This window comes from Lithobates pipiens, unplaced genomic scaffold (assembly GCF_037356315.1).
Source record: "Lithobates pipiens isolate NorthernLeopardFrog02 unplaced genomic scaffold, aLitPip1_a1.2 Scaffold_22, whole genome shotgun sequence".
NCBI lineage: Eukaryota > Metazoa > Chordata > Amphibia > Anura > Ranidae > Lithobates > Lithobates pipiens.
Window position 1 is genome coordinate 185,960,795 of NW_027507784.1, and position 20,824 is coordinate 185,981,618.

Here is a 20,824-nt window from a genome sequence, read left to right on the forward strand (position 1 = left end):
GTTATTTTTAGCGCTAAAACACCTAAAAAAAAGCCCACACAAAAAAGTACACACTATAGAGGGATATGCTTTGTTCATATTTAATTTCTAAGGTTTACAACCACTTTAACACATGCTACTTGTTTAGCTCACACCATAGAGCATCATTTGTTACATCTGTGTATTGATCAATTGCTACTCTTAGCATTTAATAACAAGTGAACTACTATAAAATGCTGGTGTGTTCCTGCACATATTGGTGTCATTTTTTTTATAGAAAGATATATTTAACCATAATTTATATACTGTTTTTATTATTACTTATAAAATATATCCTTATTCATATACAGATGCTTCTCCAGAGGCAGTGGGCACAATGCTTGCAGCAAGTAACATAAATGGAGATCTTGGTACACCTTCCGATGATGAAGAGATGCCTGCTGGTCAAGATATGCATTCCACGTGTTCCAATGGCCCAGTTTTTGCAGAATCATTTTTAGATGGATTAAGATGCAGCACTTCTGCTGAGACAGACTGTGAAGAGGCAGCTGGTGCTACTTCAAGGATTTCACCCATCCGTAGTCGCCAGGATTCACTCAATGACTACCTTGATTCCCTTGAACAAAGCAACAGTGCCAAATGTGGTGCTGCTGCATCTGTTCCCTGTGATCGATCATTAGGCGCATCACCAAAGCTAAGAAGCAGTTTTCCCACGGACACAAGACTTAATGCCATGCTTCACATTGATTCAGATGAAGAAGATCATGAATTTCGTCAGGAATTGCTATGTAATTCCCCTCTACTGGACGAAGGTGGCCTTGTTTTACTTTGTGGTACTAATAAAACAAAAGATAATTGTTTGGGTTCAGCAGCAAATCAAGTGGAAATTGGCAACTGTGATAATGCACAACTGAATTCACAAACTTCTGATATCAGTGGAAGTAACATACAGGCCGTTAGTTTAGACCTGCCAGCTGGAGGAACAGCTGATCAGGAGGATGGAATTACAGTGGCAGTTAATGTAGATGTGGAGGGTGATGCTGCATTATGTATTGCTATGGAAACACAGGCATCCTCAGCTATAACTTCTGAGAGTCAGGAGGGGATCCCAAACAGGGAAAGTAATGTGGATACAAATTCTACTGATTCAATGATGGGTACATCTTCTCAGGTATTGTCTGTAATGGGTGCAAGCAGCTCATTACATACACAGACTTCTTGTGAAAGCAGTAGAATTGCAGAGGAAGGGGCAAGTCAAAATAATGGTACACTTTTTCACTGTAATGCTACTTCTAGCAGTTTTACACACAACGACTGTTCTTCATCTTTAGAAAGTACAGAAACCGCTGGGTTTTCCCAAAAAGACAGAGGATGTGGGGCCTGTGAAATTGAATCTGAGAGTTCTGGTGGTTTAGAAGTACAGGCTTCTCTATGCAATCCTTGTTCTCTGCCAATTGTAAACATCACCCGAAATAAAGATGGAGATCAAGGTGGAACAGAATTACAGAATGAAGTAGAAGGGACAGAGGAAATTTGGCAGAGAAGGAACTTGCAAACAGTTTCAATCAGTGGTCAGTCAACTCAGGATGAAGATACTGGTAGCATGCAGGGAGCATGCAGAAGTATGATACAGTCAAGTGTACAAAGTGAAGGTGCCTCATCAGGTACTTCGTTTTAACAAATGTTTTTCTATATAGCCTTAAATGTAAGCCAAACGTAGTACTAATACTAATACTAACACTAACACTAATTGACAAGCCTATTTGAAAAAAAGAGGTGGAGAAAATAATGATCGCGTGCAAAATTTAGTGACCCATAGCCGCAATCACTTCTGTACTGGAGTTACAAAGGCTTGGTGAACCCATAGCCATGGGATGATTTAGCCAGTGTGGTGTCTGTAGGGGTCCACTGAGCAGGCCAACTGGCTGCTGTTGAGCCCTGACCAGCTTCCCTTTCCTATTACACTCCTCTCCCCTGTACATTGCATTCTTCTTGTGAGCGCTTTCGTAAGCTTGGGTGGATGGTGCCAATGCATTTGAAAGTCCTCTTATGTGTGTGGGCAGCTTATGCTCTATATAGCTAAAGAGTTATGGACATCTGACAGTATCCTCCACTCCTCTGGGAAGGCTTTACACCGGTGAGGCATGTCTGTGGAAATATGTGCCCATTTAGCCAATAGGAGCATTTGTGAGTTTAGTTACTGATGCCAGACAAGAAGAGCTGACTTGCAATCATTGTTCCAATTCATTACAATAAGGTTTACTAGGGCAGAGGTCAAGGCTGTATGTAGTCCACTTGAGTTCTTCTGCATTGAATGCCTTAATGTTGTTGTGTTCCTGAATTTCCCGACAGGGCCATAGTCATGCTTAAAATAGATGTGTTGGGTTTTTTCTTTTTACCTAGGTGGATGCAGCGTTGCTCCGATGCTTTATCTGTTCCCTGGCACCTTGAACACTGAGAACCGAGCGATCGAACACAGCCGTGAGCTCTGTGAGCAGAGAGCTGGTCACTGTCAGTCAGCAGCTCTCTTCTCTGCCTCCCTGCGTTTACTGGAGCACTGGGCTCTGGAGGGGTCGGGAGCGGCCAGCCAAGGCTCTCAGCAGCTTGCCAAGAGGCTGAGCTGGGTGCCGGTCCAGGCATGTGGGCAGATCCCGAATGCATCGTCTCAATTTTGCCAGAGCCTGGGCCGGCTCTGACTTCAGCTCGTTGTCTGCTGAAAACGGGCACACAGGACTGCAAAACTAACTGCACTCCTGTGATCCACAGAAGTACAGCCAAAATGAGCTTTGGCTGTACTTCTCCTTTAAACAGAAAAAGGGCCTTAACCAAACTGTTACCACAAGTAACACAGCACACAGTTGTCTAAAGTGTCTTCCTATATTGTAGCATTAAACGTATCCCTTGATGAAAACACCAAAACGCAATAATTTGGAGGGGTACCCACATACTTTTTTTTAAAATGAATTGTTATTATGGACTACTGTTCTTTCCGGATAACCATTACTGTTTAAACTGCTTTATTAACCACTTCCCACCCGGCCAATGCACATATACGGCCGGGTGGGAGCCGTCTACTCCTGATAGGACGTTCAGGAACGTCCATCAGGAGGAGCGGGATCGCGCGCGCGCGTGCCCGCACAGCTGCGCGATCCCGATGCGCCCGTGTCACCGGGACACGGCGCATCTCAGATCGGCAGGAGGGCTCTGTGATTGGCCCTCCTGATCACATGACAGCCGTGTCCAATCACGGCCGTCATGTGATGTAAACAAACAGCCGGTTGCTAGGCAATCGGCTCCTCCTCTCCTCACACAGAAGTCATCGCTGAGGAGAGGAGAGCAGATTGCTGCAGCCGGCTGATGATCAGTGAGTATGAGCTGTTTTTTACAGCTTTTTACTCACTGATCTTCAGTCTAGTGTAAACACACAACACACCACACAGTGTAAACACAGTCCCCACATATGTCCCCATAACACACATGTCCCCAAAACATACATGTCCCCAAAAAATAAAAACACATGTCCCTAATAATAAAAACATGTCCCCCACATATGTCCCACTAAAATCACTTGTCCCAATGATTATGTGCATACATATGTACGTGATCACCTGCACACATATGTACATGATCATTTGCGTACATATGTCTGTGATCACACAAACCAATTATTATACACTTAATGGAATTTTTTTTACCAAAAACATGTAGCAGAATACATTTTGGCTTAAATTTATGACAAAATTAGATTTTATTGGATTTCTTTTAAAATAGAAAAAAGAAAATATTGTTTTTTTTCCAAATTTCTGCTTTTTTGCGCTTATATCGCAAAAAATAAAAAACGGAGTCGTGAATAAATACCACCAAAATAAATCTCTATTTGTGCGAACAAAATGATAAAAATTTAATTTGGGTACAGTGTAGCATGACCGCGCAATTGTCACTGAAAGCGCTAGAGCGATGAAAGCTGAAAATTGGGCTGGGAAGGAAGGGGGCGAAAGTGCCCTGTATTGTAGTGGTTAAATACATAAAAATAATCTAGATCTTGAAGTGGTACTAAAAACACAAAAACAAAATGTAATATTTTGCAGCTTATCGGTTCTTAGATGTGATTAAGTTTTCCTTTATTTTCACCTGTTAATCTGGCCAGTAGGTCTGTTATTTTCAACTTCCTTTAACAGACCAAGCTTTTCAGCAAAGTTTAAGTTAGAACGTTAAGGAAAACTATTTATTTAACACTGGCTGGGGTGCTTAGAATGGTCAGCTTTTATTCTTTTTATGTTAGTTTTTTTCCTTTTGGGAAAAATGTTTAACTGGAAAAAAAGCTACTACTACAATCCTCACAGGCTGACAATGTTGCTGTCCAAAGGTGTCTATGATGCTCCTCCATAGAGTGGAGGCACACCAGGAAAGGAAGTGTGTTACTGGCTGCATTATTTGGTTAAAACAAATGAAACATAAAAAAAGTTAAAAAAGAAAACTATTATGCATTATGCAGGGACCTTTTGAGCATTTTGTTTTTGGGTTTATTACTGCTTTAAAGTGATTGTAAAGTCTTGTTTTTTCCCTATAAAAATAACAAACATGTTATACTTGCCTGCTCTGTTGCAGTGCATTTGCACAGAACAGCCCGGACCCCCCTCTTCTTGGGTCCCTCTTCTGTGACCCTGGCTCCTCCCTTATTTTCAGTGCCCCCACAGCAAGCAGCTTGCTATGAGGGCACCTGAGCTGAGCCTCAGCTCTCTGTGTCCATTCAGACACAGAGCCCCCTCTCTCCCCTGATTGGCTAGCTGACTTTGATTCACAGCAGCAGGAGCCAATGGTGCCACTGCTGTATCTAAGGTGGCTGAGACACTCGTGGACATCGCTGGACAGAGAGGGACCTCAGGTAAGTCTTAGGGGGGCTGAGACACATAGCAAGCGTTTTATGCTAATGCATAGAATGCATTAAGATAAAAAAACCTTATGCTTTTACAAACCCTTTAAGTTTTCGTTTGTGTATAGCAAGCATGATATTTAATGGAAAGCCAAACCCTTGTTTTTAGTTTTGGATAGAGTAGCGAAGGATTAGATCTTCTGTGTGTGTTGTTTTTTGGGCAGACCCTTTATTTTTCCTGGTGACTTTTGTCATTGTGACACAAAGTGAGATTAAATCCAAAATATAAGAGTTGTCACCAGAACAAGAACAAGGTGAGCGTTAATCATTCAGTGGGGACAAATGTTCCAGTGACAACTCTATAATATGACAGTAATCCTTACTTGGGGACATTTTCTTTAATTTCCTGTTATGTCTCCAGGACAGAAAGCGATGGATATCTTCCTAGCGGGACACAGATTATACAAAAAAAAAACCTGATCAGAATATTAACCCATCCCCGCTCCGCTATGCCAAAAAAAAAAAAAAGTTTGGTTGTACATTTTTAATTCGTCTTGGGACAATGCCTTTAATAACATTGTTGGAAAAGCAATGAGGTACAGTAACTAAATGCAACCAGTAAAGTTACAATTTTACTGGGTGCATATCTGAGTGGTCGCTGTAGATTACTGTACTGATTTATGTACATCAAACGTAATTATAAATTAAAGCTGAACTCCAGGAATTATTTTTATTGCATACTTACATTGTTCCAGCTTGGCACAGTGTAAGTTTGCATTGCTCATAGATGATAAACTGCTGGGAAAAGTGGAAGTTACGGTAGAAGTCAGTGATACCACAGTGATAGTCGGAATCTCCCAGGCCCTGCTCAGGTTCTATGCGATTGGTTGCCCCACTACACATTGATCATAGGGGTTGCTCCCTTGGCACCACTGCCGTTCATAGAACACCTTGTGTTTTTTTTTTTCAGCGAATACAGAATCCCTTGTATTCATTGAACAAAAAGTGAACCCCAATACATAGAATCTGAGCAGGAAAAATCACAGCTATAACTCTAGAAGGCCTGACTACTACAGTGATTTTCAGCTGTTCCAGTGGTCCATCAGGCATGAGTAATGCATTCTTCCATTGAGCTGAACTGGACCAATGTAAGTATGTAATACAAATAATACCTAGAGTTCAGTTTTAAATTTGCCTCTGTGATGAATCATTTAGTTTATTTAACTGAGGATGTGAAGTCTATCATGCCACACTTATTGTTGAGTTGTACAAGCTTAGAGTAGCTATAGACACATCCATGGTAAATGTACACATTTAATCAGCAGAAAGTTTAAAGACAAAAAAATCACTAACACAAACTTTTCTAAAGCATGGGCAGACAGCAGACTACAACATGTTAAAGCTAAACTCTGGGATAAGCAATTATTGTCATAAATACAAGATCTTGTATCTGCCCCCCTTCAGTTTTCTGCAGGTAGTCTGTAAAAGGTGGACCTTTTGGGTCCCTATCACAACTCTGCAAAGAGTAAAGACCGCACAGTGATTTTCTCACTGTTATTTTTATATGTTAAAAATGGCTTTTGCAATGGCATTGAGTGTACGTCAAAACAATTTATATCCTTTTTTTGTTTTATTGATTTTCATATAAAGGTTGTACAAAAAAGAAGGAAAACCTTTCAATAAAAAAAAGACATAGAGAACTTATCAAAACACAAAATATCTCATGTCTTAACTATGTGCATCAGCCAGAAATGGGTGTCTGATGTAAAGCAAAGGAAGCAAATTACTGTCCTAGTATCCTGGATCTAGAGAGGTCAAAGGGAGTGGATTGTCAATCCAAGTACCCCACAGTTTATCAAAGAGCTTTGGTTTCCTCCCGAGTTCAATAGTAAGTTTATATAAGGGTAGTGTTTTATGAATTAACTCCAGCCAATTATTCAATGTGGGGTTGGATGTCCCTTTTTCTGGATAGTAGAATAAATTTTTTCACATAAAAATACAGTATACACAACAGACACTTACCATACTTGGATATAGAAAGGCCACCAAACACTCCCAAAAAAACAGTTCTTAGAATTCATTACATTAGGCAAGCCCAGTACAGAAGATATAAAAAATTTATTTAAGATCAACAATTTCTATCCTTATTGGCTTTTGGGAAATGTATTATTTTAGGTGGTCCTAAAGGCTCAAGGTTTTTAAAAAAACCTTCTGTGTGCAGCAGCCCCCTCCCCTCAATATCTGAGTCCCCTCTCCATCCAGTAATGTGCACTCTCTGGGGACTGTCACTCCACATTGGCTGAGGCAGCAGCGGGGGCCATTGGCTCCCGCTGCTGTTTATCACAGCCAGTGAGCCATGCACAGGAGAGGGAGGGGTTGGGGCTGAGCTGCGACCCTGTGAATGGACACACAGAGCCATGGCTTGGGAGCAAGCCTGCTTGGGTGCCTCCAGAGCAAGCTGCTTATTTTGGAGGCATTTGGCAGGAAGGAAGGGCTAGGAGTGCCAGCGTGGGACCCGAGAAGAGTAGGACCCAGGCTGCTCTGTTCAAAACCACTGCACAGATAGGTAACAGGTAAGTATTATTTAACCACTTCCCGACCAGCGCACGACGATGTACGTCGACAGAATGGCACGGGCAGGCATATTGGCATACATGTACGTCCAATATTCGTTGCCGCTGTACCATCGGGAGCGCGCCGCCGGCGGCGCGCTCCCGCGCTGGTCGGGGCCCCCGTGAGTCCGGTCGCGGGACCCGCGGACTCGATTGGGCATCCCCGCGATCGTCTCACGGAGCGGCCGAATGGAGGAAATGCTGTATAAACAAAATTTTTCCATTCTGCCTAGCAACTAGTGACGCTGATCTCTGCTCCATGTGATTGGAGCAGAGATCAGTGTACACTAAATGAAAGCCCAACCCCCCCACAGTTAGTAACACACCCCTAGGAACACTTAACCCCTACACTGCCACCCACTGGTTAACCCTTTCACTGCCAGTGTCATTTACACAGGAATCACTGCATTTATATAGCAGTGATTACTGTATAAATGACAATGGTCCCAAAAATGTGTCAAAAATGTCCGATGGGTCCCCCACAATGTCGCAGTCACAATAAAAATCGCAGATCGCCGCCATTACTAGTAAAAAAATAAATAATAAAAAATTATTAATAAAAATGCTATAAAACTATCCCTATTTTGTAAACGCTATAACTTTTGCGCAAACCAATCAATAATCGCTTATTGTGATTTTTTTTACCAAAAATATGTAGAAGAATACGTATCGGCCTAAACTGAGGGAAAAAAAATGTTTTTTTATATATTTTTGGGGGATATTTATTATTACAAAAAGTAAAAAATAATGCGTTTTTTTCAAAATTATCGCTCTATTTTTGTTTATAGCGCAAAAAATAAAAACCGCATGGGTGATCAAATACCACCAAAAGAAAGCTCTATTTGTGGGAAAAAAAGGACGTTAATTTTGTTTGGGAGCCACGTCGCACGACCGCGCAATTGTCAGTTAAAGCGACGCAGTGCCGAATCGCAAAAAGTGGTCTGGTCTTTGACCAGCAAATTGGTCCGGTCTGAAAGTGGTTAAAAAAAAAAAAACGAAGACTTTACTATAACTTTAAAGGAATCTTTTTTGTGCCCAGAGTTCAGCTTTAACTCTTTTACCTGTTCAAAAGCATTTGTTTATTGACCCAGTTTTCTAATTTGGATAGCCCTGCCAGGCACTGGCAAATGACAAAGTTCTAACCATTTACCTTTCCCCACTGCAGTCAAACTTTTGATTGGATAGTAAAGGGATAAAGCTGGGGACACAACGGTCGAAAAAACAGCTAGTTCAACAAGAATCAGTTGACTTTCAGTCAGTGTGTACAACTTGCTTACCACCAGCTTTTGTCGAAGGGACATGCTGGAAAACCAGCATCCAATCAGGGCTGCAGCCAATGGCTGTAAGTGCTCATCTGTGAATTCTGTCAGGGAAGGAGGTGGGGGAGGGGGGTAACCTTCCTGCTATCAGAATTCAATAGAACAGCGGGGGGGATCATCACACCAACATCACTTGTGCTGGTACGACAATCTGTCAGGTTTTTTTTGTCTGGTCAGCATGCTTATTGAACAAAGAAGAAAATTGTCAGTGTGTACCCAGCTTTACAGCTTACTGTGCTCTAATTGTTGAATTCCCAGCATTCAGCAATGCAGTAAACCTAACAGTTCTGCCGAATTCCTTGTTCAGTCTGAATGCAGTTGCACCCAGATGATGCTACTATTTAAATATCATTTTAGCTTTTTTAATGGATATGTAATTGATTTAAATTGGGCCGCCCTACACTTTACACATTTTAGTAACTTTGTTACATAAATTCTGGACACAAACCAACAAGTCAATGCCGCACTTAAAGAATATTATACTGTATAGATGTATGTAACCATGTGAACCAAATAATATACAATCCCAAAATATAGTACACTTCATCAAAACTAAAACAATAATTTGCTCAAATAACACTCAAATTGCTTAACAAAGTCCTTAATATTGTTTTAGATCCCAAACAATTCACAGCTTGGGATAATATTGTGTCTCCTTCTTTTCCCTTTGCACATTAAAATGGACTATAATACAACTCCAAACTTTCCAAGCCAAAAAAACAAAAGCTCTATAGTGTTGTATATTTTATTAGCCAATAAAACAAATGTAATAAAAGTAATAAAATATACTACACTGTAGACCTTTTGTTTTTTGGCTTTTATGACTGGTCTATGCGGTGTGGCACTGGAAGAACTTAATATTAAAGCTGCGGCAAATTTATTAATCAGAGAATATAAACTATCATTCTGCGAGCAGTGTGGAGGAGTGGAATACTGTATAAAGCTCATGCGGACCCATTTATCAATTTAAGGGGTTAGCACATCTGTTGAGTGCCTTCACTTCTGGGGTGCGATCAGTGGTGGAAAGTTTGGAGGTGTATTATAGTCCATTTTAATGTGAACAAATAATCACAGTAAATGCACTTGAAGTAGAATTGTAAAGTATCGAACCAGGCAGAACTTCAGCAATGCAGGTTTATTAACAGCTGATAACATACAGGTTTATGTTCAAAGTATTACAAAATACAGGTCTAATTTATACAGTTTCTTACAATGTAAGCATATTAGATATAGGTATTCTTATTCCCTAACCAAATTAAAACAATTGTGAATTGTTCTTACCTTGAACCAGAATGGGTCTTTTCTACCAATTCTTGGGAACCCGTCACCTGATAGGGACCAGTGGTCTGGTCCCCTCACAGAGTTCTGGGTTCCAGCTCGACCAAGTTCGTGAGGGAAATTCACCTGAGACCACACTCTGGAACAAGTTAAGAAGTCTTCTCTGACTCGTATGAGGAGACAAATTTCGGACAGATATTTGCCCATTGGTTCTGACCTCTATGACCCTTGCAATAGGGCAGCATACACAGAGTTCAGCTTTATGAGCTCCTATTTGACTTGTCTGACTAACAATTGTAGAACTTGCATGTATATACCCTTTTACAAGCCTATCTCATCCAGCTGTCCTAGATATGATTGGTCGCTAAGATCTAAGTCAATGTAACCAACCATAAATCTGACACCTGTTCTACAAACAGATAAACTTAATTACTCCCAGAATTCCTATATGTTCATTAAAAATTATTTATAACTGCTTTTGTCCAATTAAAGACACCCGTGTATAGACTGTCTGGCACCCAGCTGTGTTAAATCCAACCCTCCTTATCTTTATAAGATTTAACTAAGTTCAAGAATTACAGATTTACGACCTTGAGAGAATGAACTTTCAATAACCCCACCAGATGTGTTATATGTGTTGCTGTATAATCTTGGGTGTAAAAGTACTGTATCACTTACAATATGTATACACGCACATATATATATATATATATATATATATATATATATATATATATATATATACATACACATATACGCAAAGCCAATTACTTATTCAATATTGTCTAATTATTAACATGCATAGATATACATAAATATATACGTATATATACTTCCTTATTCAATGTATTTTAACAGTTTTAATGAGGGCTCAAGCAGACCTTCCTTTGACCTTGTCAAACTTAATTTAATGTTCTTTACATAACTTTCCCGTATTCCACCTAATTATTTTAACCACCTGTTTTCTTATCTTTGATGGTGCTTATCTTGTCAGCTATATTTCAACTACTGTCAAAAGTTCTCTCTTCTTCAAATTAGTGAATTTAAAAACTATGAAGTATCCTAATGAACTTTCACACAGTAAACTATCTTATAAAAAATATCAGAAGCAGAGAAGTCATCTAAAGTTCAACATTTAAAAATGAAGATGTTCTTTATATTTTAGAATAACATAGTGTACATTAATGAAAATTTAATAATTATTGCTTTACTATCTAATAAAAATATTGATAAGACCACTACTATATAATAATAATAACAACAACTATTATATTATTGATAAAACATATGCAAATCAATGTGAATAATATGAAATACATTGGCTAATATGAGATTCTACAACACACTAAAAAGGAGACACAATATCATCACAAGCTATATATTGTTCTGGATCCAAAGCAATCTTAGGAACTTTGTTATGCAATTTGGGTGTTATATTAGCAAGTTAATGTTTTATTTTTAAAGTGGACTATATTTTGTGATAGTATATTATTTGGTTCATGTATTTACATACATCTATATACTATAATATTCTATGAACGTGCCTTGTTGGTTTGTGTTTAAAGTAACTGGTTACCCCTATTAGGGGGTTTATCTAGTGTGGTGCCTTGAAACATTATTATTTGAACACTTTGTTTTATTTTTATTTTATTATTTTGGTCACATTTGAAGGTGGATAGTGTGTATTTTATAGCATTTAATTTTCTTTGGTAAGCGCAGGGTCGTAAAAAGTTTTTTTTTTTTTTCTACATACATTTTATTTTTTTATTAGTAGGATCATATAGATAATAATATATTGTATAATACAATTTTATAAATGCATATAAAAAAGGTAAGATTATATAATTGCTTACTAGTGTGTTTCATGTCCTCTGACCAGTAAAATGGAATTTTTTATTTTTTAATAATGTACATTAAAATCATTTTAGTCAATAGGTGAATGGCCACTGGAGTCCTGCAAGTGGTTGAAAATAGCTGATATGCACATTGGTTTATTGTAAACACTGTTTCTCCTGACAGGAGAAAATGTGTGTTAAAAACTAAGCTGCGTTTTATAGTTTAGCAGTGTTTGGGCATTTATTTTTAACTAATTGGCCAGAATTTTTTCAAATGTATTCCAGCTATTGAAATGCATAAGCGCTCAAATGCTAAATGTGCTGTTAAGGCACGTTTAGCAGCATCAAGCGTTTTTTCTGCCAAAACTGCTGCTCCTGGATGCACTGGCGGTGGGGGTTTTTCCTGCCTCTAAACTTTTTCCACTAAATGCTGCTAAAAGCCTATGTGTGCATGGACACATAGGCTAACATGAAGGGGAGTTTAGAGGCAGAAAAAAAAACGCCAGATGCACCTAGGAGCAGCCATAAAAAGTCTAGTGTACATGAGGCCTAATACTGAAATACCTCTTCATTCCCATTTGAGACACCAGTAAAGCCAGTTAAATGTGTATGTATTATTTATTCCTTAGGTTCACAGTCAAATGGCCATCAACCATTACGATCACTTCCTTCAGTTCGGCAAGATGTCGGCAGATACCAGAGGATAGATGAAGCTCTGCCCCCCAGTAAGACCTGATATTATTCAGAACTTATTTCAGTGTTAAAGAGCTCCCCGCTTTTAACAGATGTTTGCAATCTGAATAAGTCTGTATTTATTGACCCCAGGCGCACATCATTTCACTTTTATTTCTGTGGTGAACATTGATGTCTATATTCATATTTTTAAAACTACGCATACACATATATATTTTTTTTAAAATGCTGAGCTGCATCCTGTAGCCAACGATAAGTAGAATGTGTGGTATGACGGTTTCTTACAAAGAGAGGAATTCCATGTTTATTGAAGCCAGCAGCAGTATAGGAATATTTTGTTGAAGGTGGAAATCCCTTTTGATCAATCAAATCAAATAGCTGGCCGAAATATTGGTGATGTATACACAGACTGTTTATGATAAAATGTGTAAGCACAGCCCCACAGCTTCTCTTTCTCAGGAAAATAGAGATACTGGGTCAGCTAAAGCAGAAGGATGAACAACAACTACCCGTTATGTATAGATCTGTCCAGGTCATTGTCCACCTTGCTAAAATAAAAAGGTTGTAGTCGCCAAAAATAAATCTGTATTTTGAATTGTTCATATCAACATTAGCCAGAAAGACTCGTGAGTCCTTTCCATGACCTAATTCAACTCAAACATAGAGGCAGTTTTTTTTTTGTGCTAATTGTTTAACTTACTTTCTCGTGCAAATGTACCCACATATAGACACTCACTGTGTGTGAAACATATATATTTGTGTACTATCATGTAGTCAACATACCGATTCATTTTTTGGGGGGTCTTTTTGGAAATATACTTATACTGCCTTCCTTCCCCCTTGACTGAAAGCACCCTCTCTAGCTAGCTGCATACTTTACTGATCATGGAATCTGTGGCGTGCCAACTTGTTTTTATCCCCTGGCCAAATTATTATTGCCACCGGTTGCACCTAAACACTGGGTCCGCATAGACTTCCAAGACTGAAGATATATGGGAGCATCTATAAGAATTTGGTGGGTAAGTACAGCCACAGTTGCGTCAGGTGGTAACAAAAAGGCTAAGTTAACTTTGTCTGAAAGTGTCCTTTAAATTTTGTTTAATTTTTTATTTTTTTTAAAAGAAGTGCAGTGCCAAATTGTATAAAGTGCTCTGGTCATTAAGGGGGTAAAACCTTCTGGGGTTGAAGTGGTTAAAGACGCGGTGGCCACCCACTCCTTAACAACTGCAGCCATTTACAATGAGTAAGGATCCATCCTAAATTATACTGGGTGGGTTAGAAAACTTTTCGAAACGACCCAGTCTAACGAACATACGAAAAGAATCCCAAAGAAACTAAATGAATCCCGAAAATGAACCGGCCTGACATAACAAAAATGAAAAAAGGGGTGGATACTGCACTAAACAGAAAAAACACTAAGATGGATAAGTAAAAAGTGTAGCGGCGCTAAAAAATAAAAAAATAAAAATCTATATATAAACCTGCTATAAATAAAAAATGAAAAATTAGCTCATATGGTGAAAATATGATCAAATCTCATAATTACAAAAATAATTTAGTGTGGGAAAGTGTTAATCCCTATGAATATATCACAAAAGTAGATTACGTGAATATCCCAAATAATTGATAAGTGAATATCACAAATAAGAATTAAGTGGAAATAAAAAAATCCAATATATATATATATATATATATATATCACATAGAAAATAAATAAATAAATAGATGAATATATTCATAAAGAAGTCCAATTCATGTGAAAAAATCCAATTAAGGTGACTTCTAAGTAAAAGTAATAACGCCCAAACACCTTTTACCGTGAAAAGAAGAAATAAGTGTGAATCCACCACCGATGTGACCACCATAAAAAATTGAGGCTTACCAGCTAGCAAGCCTTTAGGGCTTGTGACCTAAACCCGATCGAGGCCTTTAAATTTTAAAGATGTATCGGGTGCCTTTAATACGGACCTCCTCTCCCTGGGACACGACACGGTTAATAAGAATCAACTGAACACCTTTCTCCAGCAATGGGAAATATTCAGTCAGCTAACTGGAGCACACATGTAGACCCCAAAGGCAGTCACGGGAAACCCAAAAGAGAGAAGCTCACCATGGCATAATATCGTAAAAATATTTATTATATTAAAAAGAATTGCACTTACAATGAGAAATAAACCAAAAGCAAAGAAGGAGTTTGGCGTGCTGACGTCTCCGTGTACCTGGTCTCTTGGACGGGCGTTCGTATACAGCCAGCCAGCTATTTTGCTTTTGGTTTGCTTATGGTTTTGCTTCTTTAACCGCTTGCCGATCAGCCGCCGCAGTTGTACTGCGGCAACATGGCACGGCTGTGAGAAATGCCATCATTTTACATTGCTTCTTTGTGTGGCCACTAGGGACAGACGTACCAGCTGCTCGCCGTCGAAGCCGTTGCGAGTGACACGGCGAGAACCGGGAGATCAAACAAAGTATGAACACCGATCTATCTCTTCCCCTAGCAAGTCCCATCCCCCCCTCAGTTAGAACATGTAGAACGGAACATAATTAACCCCTTGATCGCCCCCTAGGGTTAACCCCTTCACTGCCAGTGACATTTTTACAGTAATCAATGCATTTTTATAGCACTGATCACTGTATAAATGCCAATGGTCCCAAAAATGTGTCAAAATTGTCCGATGTGTCCGCCATATTGTCGCAGTCATTATAAGCATTGCAGATCGCTACCATTACTAGTAAAAAAATTTGTAGACGCCATAACTTTTGCGCAAACCAATCAATATACACTTATTGTGATTTTTATTACCAAAAATATGTAGAAGAATACATATCGGCCTAAACTGAGAAAAAATTAGCTTTTTTTAAAAAAAAAAGTACAAAGTATTGTGTTTTTTTTTTTTTTTTTTTTCAAAATTGTCACTCTTTTTTTTTTTGTTTATAGAGCAAGATAGAAAAACTGCAGAGATGATCAAATACCACCAAAATAAAGCTCTATTTGTGGGGGAAAAAAAGGACACCAATTTTGTTTGGGTACAGCATCACACGTCCACGTAATTGTCAGTCAAAGCGACGCAGTGGCAAATTGCAAAAAATGGTCTGGTCATTCAGCAGCCAAATCTTCCGGGGCTGAAGAGGTTAACTGGTAATGGCGCGATCATGCAATGCTGTAAACAAACAAAATTTGCGTCCTTTTTTCCCCACAAATATAGCTTTCTTTTGGTGGTACTTGATCACCTCTGAGATTTTTATTTTTTGCAATATAAACAAAAAAATACAGAACATTTTGAAAAAATAAAAATTATATTTTCTACTTTTTCTTATAAAAAAATCCAATAAACTAAATTTTAGTTATACATTTAGGCCGAAATTGTTCAGCCACATGTCTTGGGTAAAAAAAAATTTAATAAGCATATATTGTATGACTGCCTCATTTCTTGAGGTGCTAAAATGGCAGGGCAGTACAAAACCTCTCCAAAGTACACTTTTTTTGGAAAGTAGACACCCCAAGGAATTTTCGGAGCCATGTTGAGCCCATTGAATATTTTTTTGAATATTTTTTTTTGTCACAAGTGATTGAAAAATGACAAAACTATTTTTACACAAGGTTGTCACTAAATGGTATATTGCTCAAACATGTCAGTGGGTATATGTGGAATTATACTCCAAAATACATTCTGCTGCTTCTCCTGAGTACAGGAATACCACATGTGATAGACTTTTTGGGAGTCTAGCTGCGTACAAGACTCCGAAAACCAATCACCACCTTTTTTTGCTAGAAAATTACTTTGAACTCCCAAACATTATATATTTTTTAAAGCAGAGTCCGTACAGATTAAAATGGTGCGTGTCACAATTATTTTTTCACAAAATATTTGCATTATCGGAAAAAAAACACCTTGAATTTTAATGCACAAAAACACACTATGTTGCCCAAATGTTTGATGAAATATAAAAGATGACCTTATGCCGAGTACATAGATACCAATTGTGACATGCTTTAAAATTACGCACACCCGTGCAGCGGCGACAAACTATATGCATTTTAAAAGCCTTTACAGGTTACCACTTTAGATTTACAGATGAGGTCTACTGCCAGAATTACTTCTCTCGATCTGACTTTGCGGTTATACCTCAAATGCATGGTGCAATTGCTGTTTACATATGAGACCGATGCTTGCATTCGCCTTTGCATGCATGCACGGGGGGTGCTTTAATTATTTTATTTTAATTAATTATTTTGCGTTTTTGTTATATTTTTACTTTCCTTTTCATCTTTTTTTTATTTTTATTTTTTAATCATTTTTATTGTTATCAGAGGGAATGTATATATCCCCTATGATATCGGTAGTGACAGGTACTCTTTTTTTTTTTTTTTTTTGAAAAATGTGGGGTCTATTAGACTCTAGAGCTCTCCTCAGCCCTTAAAGCATCTGATCACACCAAGATCGGTGTGATAACATGCTTTCCCTATGGCGCTGTTTATATCCGGCGAAACTGAAGTAATGAAATACTCGTAGCTTCCGGTTTCTTAGGCCATAGTGATGATTGGAGCTGTTCTAGTCAGCTGTATGGTCATCTGGCGGAACCACCGGCTGCATTCTCGGGTTCCCCAGTGAGACAGGAGAGCCAGAGAAACCCATTGAAGATGGCGGGAGGGGGAAATGTTACCTCCCACTGCTTGTAATAGCAGTCTAGTGGCTAATTAGCAACTAGGATTGCATTTACATGAACGCCGACAGCAGGCTGATAAAAACAATACCAAGATGATAACTAAAACTGCCTTGTCCTGGTCCTTGTTGGGCATATATATATATATATATATATATATATATATATATATATACCGTATATACTCGAGTATAGGCCGACCCGAGTATAAGCCGAGGCCCCCAATTTACCCCCAAAAAACTGGGAAACCTATTGACTCGTGTATAAGCCGAGGGTGAGATATGCCTGTCCATCCCTGTGTGTGTGTCCATCCATCCATCCATCCCTGTGTGTGTGTCCATCCATCCATCCATCCCTGTGTGTGTGTGTGTCCATCCATCCATCCATCCCTGTGTGTGTGTGTGTGTCCATCCATCCATCCATCCCTGTGTGTGTGTCCGTCCATCCATCCATCCATCCATCCCTGTGTGTGTGTGTGTGTGTGTGTGTGTGTGTGTGTGTGTGTGTGTGAGAGGCCTTGTGTGTCCAGCCTACCTGTGTCCCCAGCCTCCGTCCGGTCCCGAGCCTCCGTCCGGTCCGGTCCCGTCCCGTCCCGAGACTCCGTCCGGTCCGGTCCCGTCCCGTCCCGAGACTCCGTCCGGTCCCGTCCCGTCCCGTCCCGAGCCGAGCCGAGCCGAGCCGAGCCTCCGTCCGGTCCCGTCCCAGGATCACCGCTCTTCGTCGGCGCCCATTTTCCTGTTCAAATGCCGCGCCTCCCTGTCTGTGATAGGCGGAACACAATTTCCCAGCAGTCTGTGTTCCGCCTATCACGGCCATCCTTTCATCCTCGTCTGTAGTACGAGGATGAGCGGATGTCCGTGATAGGCGGAACACAGGCTGCTGGGAAATTCAGTGTTCCGCCTATCACAGGCGAAGGCGGAGCCGGAGGCGCGGCTTTTGAATTAGAATAGAATGGCCGCTGTCTGTCTGCTCGACACGCTGATCGAGCAGGCAGACAGCGATGACTCGAGTATAAGCCGAGGGGGGCACTTTCAGCCTCAAAAAAGAGGCTGAAAATCTCGGCTTATACTCGAGTATATACGGTATATATAATTGTAATGTTTTTTTCATGCAGCCTGTGGGTTAAAATAAAGAAAGGCAACAGATTCCTCCATTCATATTGATCAATTGGTGGTATGCCCACCATTAGGTTACCGTCCTGCATCCACCTACTTCTAATGGGCATACATGCACCGTTCTTAACAGGTTTCTTCATTCACATCAATTAATGTGGATGAAGAAATCTCTGCCAAGAAAAGTAAATAAAAATATATGCCAAAGCATAGGGGCGAGCCTACAGCGTATCGTATCGTGAGAGCAAACCCTCTTGCTGTCAAAATAAATAAATCAGTGCTGCAGCTGAATGGCGTACCTGCAAAGCAAACTATGGTTAACAATAAAACACAGTAACAATAAAACATTACAGTTCAGCATAAAATACAGTAAAACAGAGCAGAACAATAGAGAGAGAATAACAATAAAACAACAAATATTTTAATTTTGGGGGCTTTTGTGTATGTATATATATATATAAACTTTTTTTTTTTTTTTTTACACTTTTATTTGAAACAGTAAAGTTTCCTCATTCGGGTCTTTCAAAATGCAATGGCCATCTCCTCTTTCGAGACACTGTTTAAAAATGTGCCCTAGGACTGTGCCGTGCTGTACCCTATGCTAATACTCCACTAGCATGTGGTAGCAACGAAAACAGTCCTCGATGCAGAGACCAGGTTGGTCAAGACGGGAGGGATAATAATAGAGTCCCACCCAGGGCCGCCATCAGGGGGATACAGCCGTTACAACTGTAAGGGGCCCGAGGGGGCCCATCCAGGCCATAAGAAGGCAGGACGGGGGAAGGGGGTCCATGCTGTGCAGTATAGAAATGATCTCATGGTTTCTGCAGTTCTTGTGTCATTGATTTTAGACATCAAGCTCTTTACTGCCACCTCTGGCTAGTATGTGCATGTGCACCCCTCGTGTGGCAGTGATGTTCCTGTACTATGCTTATCAGCAACATGTCAGCTTTGTAAAAACGAGCTGGGACCAGGTAGGAAGTTACAAGTAGGGGCTGTGAAGGAAAGGGAGGGGGGCTGTTTGTGTACAGGGAGGGGCCAGAGGCTTGTGTTTGTGGGGCTGCCATATATACAGGTGTGACGGGGGGGGGGGGGGCGCTGACATATATACAGTGTGTGGAGGGGTGGCTGACATACAAAAATAAATAAATATAGCTAAAAATTATCTGTTAGTGTTAGCAAGGATCAGGCGGTACTCTGCTAAAGCTGCAGTTTTTTGTGCTGTGTTTTGTAAAGTTACAGTAATCTATTGATCCTGCACTTTGGGTGGGCTGGGCAGAGGGGCTAAACACAGGTACTAGCAGGTTTTAGGAACAGTATACTACTGGGAATGCTAGCATAGATCTGATCAGTGTAAAGATATTGATCCGTTCAGACACTATTATAGTAAGGGAGCTGCATGGTGTGTGTGTGTGTGTGTGTGTGTGTGTGTGTGTGTTTTAGTGCTATTGGCAATCAAAGGGTTGAAATCTGATGCTGTCTGGGATTGACGCTACCACTAACCGATGCTAAGACCTAACTCAAGTCACCCGTGACACTAATACGGTGATCAGAAAAGAGACCTGTACACTATACTAGTGACATTGTGACAGGGAGTGAAAGGGGTAACTTGGGGGTGTTCAGGGGGGTCTTCTCGCTCGCTGGAACTGAAAAGGGCTCCACGAGGGGAGATGACATCACTTGCTCTGCCTGTGTTTACAATACACAGGCAGAGGACAGTCTGCCATTCGCCAGAACCGATCAGTAGGTTCAGGCCAGAAATCATTGGCTTGGACCTGTAGGCTGATCAGTTCTGAAACTAATCTGATCACTGCAGGGACCCGCACACCCCCCTACCCGCAGGCACGAGGGCCGTACGGTATGGCGCTTAGCGCAGCCGAGCCACTTTGTTGCAGTAGATCTGCGGCGGCTGGTCGGGAAGTGGTTAACAATCATGACTCATTTGCTGTCACCGGGATTCCCAACTGGCAGCAGAATGTAAACAAAAGAAGTGGCGGTTTATTTCGGGCCTGATGTGAATTTCGAGGGGAACCCCACGCCAACATTCTTTGTAAAATGGCATAGGGTTCCCCTAAAATCCATATCCCAGACCCTTATCTGAGCATGCAGCCTTTCTGAACCATACCAGGCCACATGCCCTTAACATTGGGGGGGGGGGGGGGGTGAAAGCACCTTGTCCCAATGTTGATGAGGACAAAGGCCTCATCAGATTCTGATAAGGGGGTGCCTTATCAGAATCTGATCTGGAAATCTTTACAAGGGGGCACCCATATCCTGCCCCCCCCCCCTTTTATGTGAATAAGTAGGGGTAAAAACAATCTCACGTGCGCATGAATCATGCACCTAATATTACCATCTTGTGAGCTTACTAACACTGTAATAGAGAGACTCCACTGATCTACTCCTTGCATATAGAAAAACACTGCACCGTGCCATTACATGTAAGTGCATTTTGCCAATG

General features: G+C 40.3%; 1 protein-coding gene across 6 annotated transcripts in view; it reads left to right on the top strand.

Annotated features, from left to right (window-relative positions):
- The window catches only part of HECW2 (HECT, C2 and WW domain containing E3 ubiquitin protein ligase 2), a 365,375-nt gene that overhangs the window by 251,177 nt on the left and 93,374 nt on the right, over window positions 1-20,824 (top strand). For 4 of the 6 annotated variants that reach the window (XR_013261865.1, XM_077448729.1, XM_077448730.1 and 1 more), the window contains 2 exons: window positions 330-1,643; window positions 12,526-12,621. Coding sequence is in view for 5 of the 6 variants with exons in the window: in XM_077448729.1 (XP_077304855.1) it covers window positions 330-1,643; window positions 12,526-12,621 (1,410 nt within the window). In the remaining variant the exon portion in view is untranslated. The remainder of the gene's footprint in view (window positions 1-329; window positions 1,644-12,525; window positions 12,622-20,824) is intronic. The other 2 variants (XM_077448733.1, XM_077448731.1) reach the window with 2 other exon arrangements.